Below are 15,471 nucleotides of genomic sequence, written 5' to 3' on the forward strand. Positions count from 1 at the left end.
ATGATAAAAGAAAATTAACCAATCAGCTCTGTAAAAAGAAGATCCAAATGCAAGCTACTCTTATTATCTGTTTAATCTACTTCATCATATTTCTCTGAAACTATGTTAAATTTCTAAATTTAAGACTGCTTGCAATTGGAAACAGACTACCTGCAGAGTCTAGAAATTTTTCAATTTATTTTTCCAAAACCTACTTAGAGAACTATTTGTTGCTTGCTATTAAGAACATTAACCTCTCCAATTTTTGGGTTTGTCAGGTCTTTTTGTTGGCATATGACCTTCAAGATTTAGGTCGTAGAGCACTATGAGACAACTGGAGAACAGAACTATATAAATTTTATTGCATTATAATTCTCACCTCTCAAAATCTAGGAGAGGAATCTGTCTCTTCAAGTGCAGAATTTAAGTGCTTCTACTTTTCTTCTTTTTTAAAAAAAATGTTATCTGTACAAAGTATTTTCAGGTTCCCCAAATCCTAGAGATTTCAAAACCACAACAGGCACAATTAAGATATGCAGTTAACATTTTCCGAAGGTACTTTTAAGTGTACATGGAAAAAAAAAACTCAATTCCATGACTCAAAATGGGGAAAAATCAAAAGTTAACTGAACACAGATGCTCTCTTCATGCAATAAGGGTTTAAAAAAAACAATGGGGAAATAGTCCTAATAAATACAATGTAGATTTCAGCCTGTGTGACAGTCATTCCCCATCCTCTTGCTGCTAAGCTATTAACTTCTAAGTAAATTCAAAGTGGATTTTCTATGTTAAAAAAGCAATAGAAATAAATGTGCTGTCAAGCTACAAGAATGCAAAGACTGAAATTTATTTGAGTTTGAGTTCGAAGAAAAAAGTTACTAAATAAAGTATTTAAGTAACATCATTTTGAAGTCAAGAAAGGGGAGGAAACACTCAGGCCTGAACAAAATTTGGAGGGTAGGAGGTGTTAAGTCCCTGGAAAGCAAAAATGTCTTAATGCAACAATGAAACATTTGGTACATTTTAGACAGCAATTAATAAAGAACTCCACAATGAGACCAATTTCAAGGGAATTCCTTTATCTATAAACATTTTGTTGTTTTGTTTTCAAAAGAATGCTGTGGTACCTGGAATGCGATTCAAAAATCAGTAAAGTTGGGGATAGTGTAGGTAATAGGTGAAACAAGATTGGCAATGTATTGATAACTGTTGAAGCTCAGTGATGAAAATAATGGGGTTCAATTATATTATCTCTATACTTTTGTATATGTTTAAATTTACCCTATTAAAAAGTTTAACCAATAGCCATAAGGTAAACTTTTATTTAAAGAATTCAAAGTTCCCTCATTTCAGCATTTCAATCAAATATTACTAGATTATCTGATCATCAAATTAATTCTTCTGAGTACCAACATAAAGGTTTTTCCCCCTAGATTTCCCTCAGTTGTGAGCAGAGCAAACAGACTCTACTGAGAAAGGGAAGACTTACAGAGAATTACATACAAAGATTAAGCAATGGTGCTAATAAATCCAAGTCACTAAAACTTTGACATAAAGCTTAAAGGCAAATTGAAAAAAGCAAGTAGGGTAGTGAAGTAGTAAGGATGTCACCTACCTTCCACAGTGGACACCTGAACAAGTCAAACAGACCCAGGGACTTTTGTTGGAGCGGCACACTAGTGAAAAGAAAAATACACAATATACCAATTGTATCATGTGACTTCCAAGCTTCTCCCCTAATCTGTAATATCATATCCTGCGATTAAGTTATAAATTCCATGGCTGCTTAGGTGTACTGAAATCACAGATCCTGCTTTGTGAGTGCATTTACACAGAAAGGCTGCCTAGTTAAAGTTATATTGAAAAGAACTGAAATGCACGTCCACAACGGCTGCTCATTTTAATTGTTGACTCAACTCGAATAGTTCAACCACAAGTTAAACATATATGCTTTTTTCCTCTATTATTTATTTCTTTTTTACCACAATCTCCAACAACCTAATGACAGTCTATTTTCTCTTAAAAACATTTTTTTAAGTCTAATTTTTTAATCACATGTCCTTGCCAGGCAGATTATATGCTACTATAAATGACAACTCTTTGAGTTTACTTAATGAGAGGCATAACCTAAAGATACAATTAGGAAGACTAAATCCAGTTCTTCCCAAATTAATGTCTTGGTTGCATAAAATATAATTCTAAATATGACAACTGCATTTAATTCTTGCTGAGGGTATAATCAAGACATTAATTATTTTAGTTTTAGTATTACAGGGATGAGGCAGGCAAGAAAAAAATGAAAACTTTTAAAATACTGATTATAATTTTGCTTGCGGTTTACTCATTCAACCTAAAAAAAAAAAAAAAAAAAAGCCCAATAAACGTTAACAATGATTTTCAAAAGGGAGGGGACATAAAAATCACCTGGACAGCTATTTCAAAATGCGTCTGTTCTACTCAGGCAGACATATCTCCATTGGGGTCGGGACAGAGGATTTTGAGAAAAGTAGCTTCCCAGGTGACTACCTAATACAACCCCCTTGAGAACCACAAGTCCACATCCTAGGGGTATGAGAGGGGCACCACAGCACAACCGCACACTCACGAGGATAATAAATTCACGCCTGGTGCGTAGTATATGCTCAGTAAACACTTGTTGAAAGTTCCAATTTCCTCGTTGGAGACATCAAGCTCTTCCAAGTTCTGGTCCCTACTGTACTGCCCTTGCCTTATACATCACAACCGGCCTTTCTCCCTGTTCAGAAAAATTAACCAAAACTGGAAATAAAGTTCATCAAGAACTGTAAGCCCTTTCAATGTATAATGAAACATTAATAGGTCCTCCCAAAGGTATTTAGTTACAGTTTGACCTGCTGTTTACTTCTGAGTAGGATCCAAACTCTATGAAGTTACAGGTAAACTTAAAGATTTTTATTTGGTAGAGGTAGCATCTGTTCAGCACACTCCAAAGGTATTTACTACACAGTAGGACATGAACCAGTTTTACACTGAGTTTAGCAATTTATTTCAATGTTCTTTCTTTGATATCTGCATACACTCAATTCCTCAAATGCTCTTAGAATCAGCTTTCCCATCCTGCTGGTTTCCTCATTAATGAGTTAAATAAACCTCTGACATGCGTTCATTCTGTATTCGTATGGGAGGGAAGAGGTGGGCAAGGAAGAAGAGGAAAGCACAATGATACACTGCCCAAGGGATTCTGCTTGTCTGGCCAGCACCGGGCCCTACCTATTCTTGACTATGAAAGCTGCGTGGTAAAATTCCCTTCTGGCAAGCAAGGGTCCTACCTTTCCTTAGTGCATTCACACATTTACATTAACTGCCAGGGCCATCCTGAAGGCATTTGAGTTTTTTACTCAACTGGGTCCAATTTTATTATATGTGCATGTAAGCTACCTCACCAAAAGGCCAAGAATACCTGCCAAACTGCTAACAACAATTACTATAGGCAGGTACACGAAAAGACCATATTTGAGAGAATACTGTTGGCTTTTTATTTGTACACCCCCGTGGTATTTGATTTATATCAATATGTTTTTACAGAGGAGCATGAGGGAAGGGAGGGAAAAATAAAACAAGACAAAATCAGAGAGGGAGTCAAACCGTAAGAGACTCTTAATCATAGGAAACAAATGGAGGGTTGTGGATGATAGACATTAAGGAGGGCAGGTGATATAATAAGCACTGGGTATTATATGAGATTATGAAGCACTGACCTCTACCTCTAAGACCAATAATATATTATATGTTAATTAACTGAATTAATTGAGTTAAATTTAAAAAATTTTAAATATGGTTTTATAGTTAGAAAAGAAAAAGTATATTTTTTAAAGAAAAATAAATTAGAACACAGCTTACTTGAAATAGGTATTCATGATCTGAGATACAGTTTGGAGGACTGAAAAACTAAGAATATTATTGTTTTGTTCCTCCAGCAAATCTCTTTTCCTCTTAGCAAATACTAAGAAATATCATAACTCAATCTGGGAAAAAAGGCTGTTGAAGTTTAATATTAACCTGAAATAATTACATTACAATAGTAAGTTTAGGCCCAAGTTTTTAACTACCTAGAGTTTGTTTTCATTTTAATTATGAAAGATTTTTTCCTCCTCAAATGAGAAAAAGAAAATCTAGAGCAAAATCACTGTTACTTTGGTGTGTTTTCTACCAAGTGTTCCTATGTTCCCCCTTATAATTGGAAATATACACACAAGCACATACAATTTCATGACCTAATTTCTCGACTGTCAATATATTATTTTTTTTAAAGATTTTATTGATTTGAGAGAGAGAGAGAGCATGAATTGTGGGCAGAGAGACAGGGAGAAGCAGACTCCCCACCGAGCAGGGAGCCCAATACGGCCTGATGCAGGGATCAATCCCAGGATCCCAAGATCATGACCTGAGCCGAAGGCAGACACTTAACCGACTGAGCCACCCAGACATCCCTCCACTGTCAGTATATTAAATGCATTTCTGCATGTTATTGAATTTAGAACAGTGTACTCTATATCTATCTTATAATATCTCAATTACCTCAAAAAGTTTTATTAATTCTTTAATTTCTTAATTTCAAATTTTAAAATGGCACCCTGAGGCTGAGGGGAGAAAAAATTGGGGAAGAACTGCTTGACAGGTACAGAGTTTACTTTGGGATGACGAAAATGTCTTACAACTAGATAGAGGTTGTGGCTGTAAATGTACTAAATGCCACTGAATTGTCCGCTTTAAGATGGTTAATTTTATGCTATATAAATTGTACCTCAATAAAATAAGTAGTTAAATAAACAGGTACTTTAGACAGGGATGAGGAAAGAGAGCAAAAGGAAAAAAAGAACACTGACTTTTAAAAACTCTGCAAACAAATGACTGTGCCTTTTAGTAAATCTCAAGAGTTCCCTTTCTGAGTTAAGAAACCGGACTTCTTCTATCATGAATATTTATAATAAGAAAGTTAAAAATATGTGATAGGACAGTTAGTCTTGGCTATTTAAATGATAGTACTTTCTGAGGGCTTAATCCTTTAACACCAGAAAGACATCTGAAACCTAAAAAGCCACAGAGAATAGGGTATAATGAGGCATTCTGAAGCCATTTACTGGACTGCACTGCCGAATATTCACTGTTTATACATACCTTATCCAAATTAAGAACCTTTCATGTACCCAAAACGATTACAAAATAGGATGAAAAATATTGGCCTTAAATTAAACTAATTCTCAATTATTGTTAAGAATAGAACAGGACATAACATTAATAAAAGAACACTACAAATAATTTTTTTTAAATAAAGATTTTATTTATTTGACAGAGAGACACAGCGAGAGAGGGAACACAAGCAGGGGGAGTGGGAGAGGAAGAAGCAGGCTTCCTGCTGAGCAGGGAGCCTGATGCGGGGCTCGATCCCAGGACCCTGGGATCATGACCTGAGCCGAAGGCAGATGCTTAACAACTGAGCCACCCTGGCGCCCCCACTACAAATAATCTTAAAATTATTTATTTTATCACTTAAGGGGTACTGTCTTATAAAAGGTAGTCTCAACTTATACGCAGATGAGTTTCAAAAGTTTATCTGTAGGATGAACATATTTCACATGGAAACAGTATTAGAGGTTTCCAGGCTCTTCTATAAAACTCTACTTGCACCATAATATAACTGAAATAATGTACAGTTGACCCGGAACAATGCAGGGGTTAGGAGTCCCAAACCCCGCAGAGTTAAAAATCCACATATAACTTCTGACTCCCCAAAAACTTAACTACCAATAGCCTGTTGTTGACCAGAAGCCTTACTGATAACATAAGCAGTCCATTAACACATATTTTGTATGTTATATGTATTATATACCATATTCTTATAATACAGTAAGCTAAAGATTAAGAAAATCCTACAGGAAGAGAAAATACATTTACAGTATTGCACTATCTTAACTGAAAAAATTCACAGATAAGTAGACCCACATAGTTCAAACCTGTGTTGATCAGCTGTGTATATACATTTAAAACAAAACCACAAGTAGTCAGTAAAAATGTTCTTAAGCTATCCAGTGAAACATAAAAATATTAAGCTGAAGGGGTTTTTATTTTTTAAATTGTAAATGTTAGAACTTGCCAGAAAGAGTTATGAGGATGGAAACTTAGAGAAGTTCAAAAAGATAAGTATAAGAACTTATTAGGGCTCTTTTTATTACACCTAATTACACTTCAAGGTGATGTCACAGCAAGAAAGTTGGACTGTGTATTTCTCACACTGTTACCTTTGGCCACAACAGGGTCATTGGATCTCATAATGGAGTTCTGCCTTTTACTCAGAATATGTTGTCCAAGTACTCTTCCAGCAATCTCTCCCATTGCTTGGATTCTTCCAACCACAAGCTCATGTCCCTTTTCTAAGCTCAGGCATGTCAGCCTAGAAGTTGGTACTAACTAGGCTCCTTCTCCTCTCCTCCTTAAGCTATGGCCTCAGAAATTTCCTCTGGCCCTGTTCTCACCTCAGCCACAAGCTCTGCAATTTGGCAACGGATCCTTTTTGGAGGAAGAGGAGAGTCTTGATCCTCTCCTGAACTAGAGCCATTTTCCAGAAGTAGAGACTATACCACATATGCTGGGCAGGGGAGAGGGGTGGAAGCGCACCAACCTCTAAATCATGCTCATGGCGTGTCTTCTTCCTCAAGTCCCTAAAGCTTTAGCTCTCCTGGAAACCAGGAAGTGAGAATTGAAAGAGGTCGAGGGAAGGCACCCAAATGATCTAGAGACCAAAGTAGTTCTACTCCTATTTTGTAAAAGGAACGGTAGTATGCTCCTTTATCAAGAGATAAAGGTCTCAAACAAGGAATTTGTGCTTAAAGAGGTCTATTTACACACAGATGTTTTCAGGTTACATTCAAAGACAAGGAGTTCATAAGACAAAATAGCATCTACACTTTCCACATAACCACGGGTCTTCAATACCCTTAGTATTCATTACATAGAACCTAACAATATAGAGTACATTTGATATTTAAAGCCTATCAACAACTCTCTGGGAATTTTTTTTTTAATTAATTTATTTTTGAGAGAGACAGAACGTGTGCAACAGGGGGAAGGGCAGAGGGAGAGGAAGAGGAAGAGAGAGAATCTCAAACAGACTCCGTGCTGAGCACGGAGTCCCACAGAGGAGTCTGATCTCATGACCCTGAGATCATGACCTGAGCCAAAACCAAGAGTCGGACGCTCAAGTGACTGAGCCACCCAGGCATCTCTCTTGGAGTTATACATTTTTTCCTTCATAAAACATCAGGCACCAATGCTTATGACACAACTTAGTGTCTCTACATACAAAACAGCTCAAGCACACAGCACCGACAGGCAAGCCACTTACAGTGCGTCCAGTATTCAATAGTTGCTTCAACTGGTAGCAAGGCTCTTTACCTTAAGAATTCAGAAAGGTGAGGATCTGATGACCATGATTCTAGTCCTGGCTCTACCATTACCAGCTATAGAACTGAGAACATCACTACTATTCTGGGTCTATTTCTTCATCGTAAAATGAACACTAGGCAATAAGTATAGCCCCTCTAATCACAAAATTTTTCAAAGAACATAAGGGAAAAAATAAGTGAAACGATAATGTCATCCTCCCCTATAGACAAAAGTCTTCCAACTCCACTCTCCACCTAACTTAAAGGCTTAACTAACACAAGGATTAATTGCTAATGTAGTATAATTTTCTAAACCAAGGGTTTTCAGCTTTTTTTTCCCACCTCCGACCACTTGAGAGGCAAACACACTCCCACCACACTGCCCATCAGTAACAGCAACTCACTGCAACTGCGGGGATGGGAAGTGTGTGGAATCGCTGTACAAAACTGTTACAGACAAACACGCTGCTATGACAGTAAAACTCAGAACACCACTCCCCCAACACACACAAAATTTTTAAAGTGCAACACTCTGAAAATAATACCAAGCCAAAAGAAAACATCCATAATATAGGTTTTTTAAAAAGCAAGCTCACTTTTATCTACTTAATATTCATCTAAGACATATTATGTGCCAGGCACTATGGCAACCACTTTATAAATATTACTTCATTTAATCCTCTACAGTCCAATAAGGAAAAATACTATTCTTTGGCCTGTTTTACAGATAAGAAAACTGAGGCAGAGACAAGTTATATAACTTGCTAAGTTAGTGACAGAACTAGAAATAAAACTCTTTTTGAAGGCATAGACTGCTGTAAAGCAATAAGTCCAGAAGGTTGTCATTTTTGTTTTAAAAAGATTTTATACTATGTGTTTCTGTGTGTATATTATATGCCTCCATATAAAATTTTTAAAGTCTGGAAGGATATATGGTAACTGTTAATGGTTATGTAAAAGGAATGGGATGAGGGATTGGAGCCACATGGACCTACTTTTCACTACAGTGAATTTTTTCAGAAAACATTACTTCTTTTATAATAAAAATTTTAAATGGCTTAAATGTAAAAATACTGGTATTATAAAGTTGTCTTAATGAAACAGACTTATTCTAAATTATTAACCATGAGTGCTAAGTTAAAACAAAATCCAAGATTATAACTCTATGGGTTTGTAAAAATAAAATCAGTGAAAACAAAATTTTTGCAGCTGCTATTCAAAACACACACACACACACACTCCACAAAAATATCAATAGCAAAAGTGTTATTCCTCTTAAAACTAGAGAACAGGGCAGGATTATCATAAAAATTCTGTGAGCATTACAGTAAATATAAGTAGAACTATATTCTAGGACTAACCCAACTAATCCTCCAACTTATATGTTTTTAGATATTTAAGAGCAAGGCATATAATCTTCTTTATACCATAAATATTATTTGAACCATATGCTCACAAGCCTAGTCCACACTAAAAGTTCTGAATCTGTCCTATCTTCAACTTGAAAGAGGAGGAAAGGGAAGAGCACAATGACCAGAACTCTGTTCCACATCATCTGGGTTGAACTAGGCAGAGGCCTTAATCACCTGCCCTTGACTCTTGCCAAAAGAAATATTCCTTCTTTAACATAAAAACGTACCAAGTGACTAGGTTACCCTCATACAAATGTAACTGTTACTCTACAGACTCAAAATAAACATGTCAGAGGTCATGTGATATAATGAAGCAAGCATGGGCTTCAGGACCAACAGTTTTACATTTACCTTCTAGCTTGACACGTTCTTTTCTTCTATGACCTAAAGGAGCTGGTTCCAGAGCCAGCTTCCTCATCTGTGATACAGGACAAATACCACCTCTACCTCACATGACTGTGGTAAAGATTTCGTGAGACAAAAGATACGAAGTGCACAGCAAAGGGCCTAACAAACAGAAAGCACCAGTGACTGTTAGTTCCTTACCATTAAAAATATATTAAAAAGAATAAAATGGCTGGCAGGGGTTAATTCTGGTGGCTGCGATTATATGTAACAGTTAACGTATGTCCACATACACCATGACTACTAATTCTCAGAATTTTTTCTCTTAGTTTACACTCACTAAAAGGAACTGCAGCTGACAATTTCTTTTCACAGAAAAATTTCATATACATAAGTCACATTAAAGTCAGCAAAAATCTCTCAGAAACTCCTCCTATATCTGACCTAAAATTAAATTATATTCAAAACATCAAATGAATCAGATAAAATGCTCAATTTTAGGGGCGCCTGGGTGGCGCAGTTGTTAAGCGTCTGCCTTCGGCTCAGGGCGTGATCCCGGCGTTATGGGATCGAGCCCCACATCAGGCTCCTCCGCTATGAGCCTGCTTCTTCCTCTCCCACTCCCCCTGCTGTATTCCCTCTCTCGCTGGCTGTCTCTATCTCTGTCGAATAAATAAATATTTTTTTAAAAATGCTCAATTTTAATAAGCTTATTTCAAAATCAATTTAACTACTACAACCACCTTAATGTCAGAATCATTAAACTTTATACATCTAATGTAAAATAAATATATTTAGAAAGCAAATGCATTTCAGATATACATTCTGAGAGATGTGCAAAGAGGTTTAAACAATTTAGTAAGATGCTACTCAGACAAAATATTTAAGTACAGAGGCAACTTAAGTGTCAAAATCTTACTGAAATATACTGAACTCAGAGGTATTCAGAACAGAGATTAAATCCTGGTTCACCAATCTAATCAAACAAAATATACCTTGGGTATTCCAATATCCAATACAATGTGTTAGGCCAAGTCATTTAAAAATATTTTTTAATTTACTGATCTTTACTGAAGTATAGTTGACATACAATATTACACTAGTTTTAAGGTATACCATAGTGGTTCGACAGCTCTATACGTTATGCTATGCTCACAAGTGTAGCTACCACCTGTCATCATACAACACTATTACAATACCGCCGTGTATTCCCTATGCTGTACCTTTCATTCCCATGACTTAAACATTCCATAACCAGAACTTGTACCTCCTACTCCTTTTCAGCCATTTTGCCTGTCTCTCCACCCCTACCCTCTGGCAACCACCAGTCTATTTTCTGTTTATAGGCCTGTTTCTGCTTTGTTTTTTTAGTTTTTTAGATTCCGTATGAGTGAAATCATATGGTATTTGTCTTTCTCTGACTTATTTCACTTAGCATTATACCCTCTATCTAGGTCCATCATATTGTCGCAAATGCCAAGATCTCATTCTTTTTTATGGCTGAGTGATATTCCATTACACACACACACACACACACACACACACACACACATCTCCCACATATTTCTTTTAAGATTTTATTTCTTTATTTGAGAAAGAGAGAAGAGAGAGAACGAGCGGTGGAAAGGGGCAGAGAGATAGAAAGAGAAGCAGACTCCCTGCTGAGCAGGAAGCCCGATGTGGGGCTCAATCCCAGGACCCTGAGGTCATGACCTGAGCCAAAGACAGATGCTTAACCGACTGAGCCACCCAGGCACCCCTTTCCCACATCTTCTTTATCCATTCTTCTATCAATCAACACTTGAGTTCCTTCCTCATCTTGGCTATTATAAATAACACTGCAATAAACACAGGGATGTACATACATATCTTTTTTGAATTAGAGTTTTCATTTTCTTAGGGTAAACAAAAATATTTTTAAATTTCTCATTCTTGTTTTAGCAAAGAAGAAAATAGGAATGATTTCAAATCACACCAGATTAAATATATGGTGATCAGCTTATTTTCATGTCCACCTTACTACCAGATTCTCTTTAAGAAGCAATGTCCTTGGCTCTTAGAGGCTAATTTTCAGACTGTGCTCTAGCCTACTTTTCCAGCCTTTTCCATGTCAGGACATGCATGAAAAATGATAACATCTGTATGGCACATGCACATAAGTTCAAAAGGCTTCTCAGGACTGTAAGTGATCCCATTGGAGGCTACAGCCACCCTTAGGCTGCGATAATCATTATCTCAACATACGTATAATTCATTCATGGTCCCTCTGATGGGAAGCTGTGCTAGCCAATCTTTTATATGTAAGAGGAGGTCTCCCTTCTGCTGCAATGCCCACTTATTGGAACAACAGACTGGACGTTCCCAACCACCTGAGAGAGCCAGCAGCATTATCTGGGAATCCAAGTTGCCACTCCTCTGAAGATCTCAAGTTTATAATATTGACTAATGCCCTAAGACCTATCAGAGAAAACAGATGCCCATATCCCCATTTCTACCCTACGAATAACCACCATCTTGTCCTACTGCAATTCTGTGACCCCAGGCAACAGCCAGTCAGCAGCACAACATGAAGGAACCTAATATAAATTAAATAAAAAGTAAGACAGAAGTCCCAGAAAACAGTTCAGTCTGAGTACTCAGGTGGTAAAACAGCACTGATTAGTATGTACAAGGAGCAATCAACTGCTTAAAATGAGAATGGACAGAGAACAGATCTGATGTAGCTGCTATGTACTGACTAAAAATGCTTTCAAGGGGGCGCCTGGGTGGCACAGCGGTTAAGCGTCTGCCTTCGGCTCAGGGCGTGATCCCGGCGTTATGGGATCGAGCCCCACATCAGGCTCCTCTGCTATGAGCCTGCTTCTTCCTCTCCCACTCCCCCTGCTTGTGTTCCCTCTCTCGCTGGCTGTCTCTATCTCTGTCGAATAAATAAATAAAATCTTTAAAAAAAAAAAAAAATGCTTTCAAGGCCACTTCCAGATCTCTGATTTCAAGGTTTCCCAGACAGAAAAATAATTACAATAAAGCATTTCCCTTCAACTGCCTTAAATACATTTGTAAGACCACAGCAGATGGGAAGACAGGAGCAGACAGACAAATAGGTTGAAGTATATTATAAAATCACTTACACATTACAGCTCACACAACTAGAAAGTTGTGACTTTGAATCTTCCCTGTAGATACTCTTAATACAAAAATACATTTGTACCAGGCTATTAGTTGCAGCATTATTTGTAACTGTAAAATACTGGAAACAACCTAAATATAGGAGTCAAAACATAGGAGAATGGTTGAAGTCTCACTGTGACACATCCACAAATGGAGTACTATGAAGCTGTTAAAAATAATAGTAAGGAAAATTTCCACAAACATAGAGTGATATACAGGATACACTGATAAATGAAAGAAGCAAAGTCCAAAAGTGTATACTTAGTTTGCTACCTTTTGCGAGAGAAAGATAAGAAAATACTCATTTCTCTGTTTTGTTTTTTTTTTTTTTTTTTTTTTACAAAAAACAAACCTAGAAAGAATAAATCAGAATAATTGTCTGTAAGAATGGATGGCAATGAGTGAAAGGATTGGGTAGTAACACTTTTCAGTATAGTGTTACCTTCTGGAACTATGCTAATGTTTTACACACTCAAAAAAGAAAGTGAAAATCAGCAAGGAAGAGGTGAAAAAAATCTAAAGTGGAAATCAAACACAAATGAATCCAACTATACGTCAAATAAATAATGTAAGTGTATTAAAAGATGGAGAGAAAGTAACCCAAATGACTTTTGAACATAATACTTTATATATTGTCAGTACATAGACAAAAAGAACCATAAACAAATATTGAACTCTAGTTAAAAGGGGTTTCCTTTACAATGATATGGGTTAGCAGTTCTGGAATTACTTTCTCTATGGCACAGAGCAAAGAGTACATATGCTGAGGATAATGGGAACCAGATTTTCAATGTTGGAGGAGAGCATTACAAATATGAAAAGGGGCAAGACCAGACCTGTGGTGCTGAATTGGAATTACAAGTATTAATGTGAACACACACACACACACACAAATAGATATGGGCATGTATATTTATTTATATTTCTTAGCTCTTATCTGCTGAGAGATCTTAATTTACAAGCCTTATTCCCCACTAAATAGAATAAGGGATACTTGGAAAAATGGCTGATTCCAAGGCTGGGGTAGTCTGAGTACAAGATGAGCCTGGAGTGTCTTGTGTCCAAAAGAAAGGGCTCAAAGAACAATAGGGACGTGTCAAAATTACAGCTTAGGCTGCTCCCACTAGTCAAATCTGTGATAATTTGGGCCTCAAAATAATAATGATATCACAGAATAAAATAAAAATCTATGAGTCCATACTAATACAATAAATTAATAAATAAATAAGTGGGAGAGAAAGGAAAGCTCTTCCTTACAGGATACCAATATATTTAGGAAAAATATAAGTTAAAAATTCAACACCTTAAAAAAAATTCAACACCTTGCAACCACCCTAGTAATAAGTGATTCAGTCAAAAATCATCAAGTTATTGGGTGAAAGTATGGTGAGGAACAGGATATATACATAAAATCTCAAAGTACCTCCCACAAGATACTTATTTATAGCAAAGGGAAAAATAGTAACTTTACAGTGGAATAACCTTGAAAATATTACCTTAATAATTGAAGTTAACATCACCAAAAATGAGACAAACCAACATCATATACCTCTTGATAAGATACCCTGAGAACACACAACATTACTTTTGTAATATTCTTACCAAAAAAAATGCACGACCCAAATCAAATCGTGAGGGAACATCAGAAAAACTCAAGATGAAGTACATTTTATAAAATAATTGGCCTGTATTCTTTAAATATATCACAATCTCAGGGGCATCTGGGTGGCTCAGTCGGTTGAGGGTGAGACTCTTGATTTCACCTCAGGTTGCAATCTCAGAGTCCTGGAATGGAGCCGGGGAAGGGCTCAGTGGGGAGTCTGCTTCCCTCCCCTCCCCTCTGCCCCTCCCCCAGCTCATGTACATTCCTGTTCTCTCTTTCTCTCAAATAAATTCTAAAAAAATTTAAAAAATAAATTTAAAAATACCATGATCTTAAAGATAAAAGCCAAGGAACTGTTCCAGATTACAGAAGACTAAACCATTATGACAACAAAATGAAATGCATGATATCCTGGATTAGATCTGGGGGAGGCAGGTAGGTGTGACACAAAGGGAAACTGCTGTAAAGGACATATATAAAGGACATTATTGGGACAACTGGAGAAATCTGAATATGGAATGTGCATTAGATAATACTACTCAATCAGTATTAAATGTCTGATTTTGACCAATATCCTATGCTTATTGAAAAGAAACTCTTTGTTCTTAGGGAAAAAACCAGTATTTATGGACAAAGGAATATTTTATCTGCAAATTACTCAGGAAAAATATATATAAACTGAGGGTGCATACATAAATAACACAAATGGGGCAAAATGTTAACAACTGGTGAATCTAGGTAACAAATCAACTATAGAGAACAAACTGATGGTGACCAGAGGGGAGGTTCATGGGGGGATGGGTTAAATAAGTGAAGGGGATTAAGGAGTGCACTTGTGATGAGCACCAGTTGTTGCATGAAAGCGCTGAATCACTGAATTCTACACCTGAAACTGATACTACACTAAATGTTAACTAACTGGAATTTAAACAAAAACTTGGGGGAAAAAAGAGTAGATGGGAATTCTTTGTACTGTTCTTAGCAATGCTTCTTCAAGTATGGAATTATACCAAAATAAAATTTTTTTGAGATTAAAAAAATTTTATTCTTTATTTCCAATTAAGAACATTTATTTTTACCAAAACACAAGGGAAATGGTTAAATTATCAATGCGTAGAGCCAAAGAGTTTTATGAACCCAGCATTAACTCCACTAAACTGATGGATAATGAACTAATCCAGTAAAAATATTACAACATATTCATTATAGTAGTCCAAATGACCTTACACCTGCATTTCTTTTACATATCTAAAGTCTGGCTTGTGATTTGGCTTCCTAAACAGAGTCAAACCCTCTGGTTTACCTACTCTTTCTGCTGACTCTAATAATAGCAACAATATTTTGCTCTATCTGTAAGAGAAGGTAAATCTGAGTACGATCTTTTACTCAAATAGAGTAATGCAAAATTTCAGTTTTAATGATTTAACTATCTGAATGTAACTAATAAGATCCATTTTTGATAGGACAATGCATCTTGCCCTAAAACTGATTTAAAATATTTCATTTAAAAATAGACACTAAAGGGCGCCAGGGTGGCTCAGTC

The 15,471-nt window shown here is 36.4% G+C and overlaps 1 protein-coding gene across 6 annotated transcripts in view; it reads right to left on the minus strand.

Annotated features, from left to right (window-relative positions):
* USP3 (ubiquitin specific peptidase 3) overlaps positions 1-15,471 on the minus strand; it is a 144,847-nt gene that overhangs the window by 68,031 nt on the left and 61,345 nt on the right. For 4 of the 6 annotated variants that reach the window (XM_045810795.2, XM_045810793.2, XM_045810794.2 and 1 more), the window contains one exon: positions 1,595-1,655. Coding sequence is in view for 2 of the 6 variants with exons in the window: in XM_045810793.2 (XP_045666749.1) it covers positions 1,595-1,655 (61 nt within the window). In the remaining 4 variants the exon portion in view is untranslated. Of the gene's footprint in view, positions 1-358; positions 476-1,594; positions 1,656-2,584; positions 3,759-15,471 lie in introns of those variants that run through there. The other 2 variants (XM_045810796.2, XM_087856883.1) reach the window with 2 other exon arrangements.

The sequence above is a fragment of the Ursus americanus genome, chromosome 28 (assembly GCF_024610735.1).
Source record: "Ursus americanus isolate L20-20 chromosome 28, mUrsAme1.1.p, whole genome shotgun sequence".
NCBI lineage: Eukaryota > Metazoa > Chordata > Mammalia > Carnivora > Ursidae > Ursus > Ursus americanus.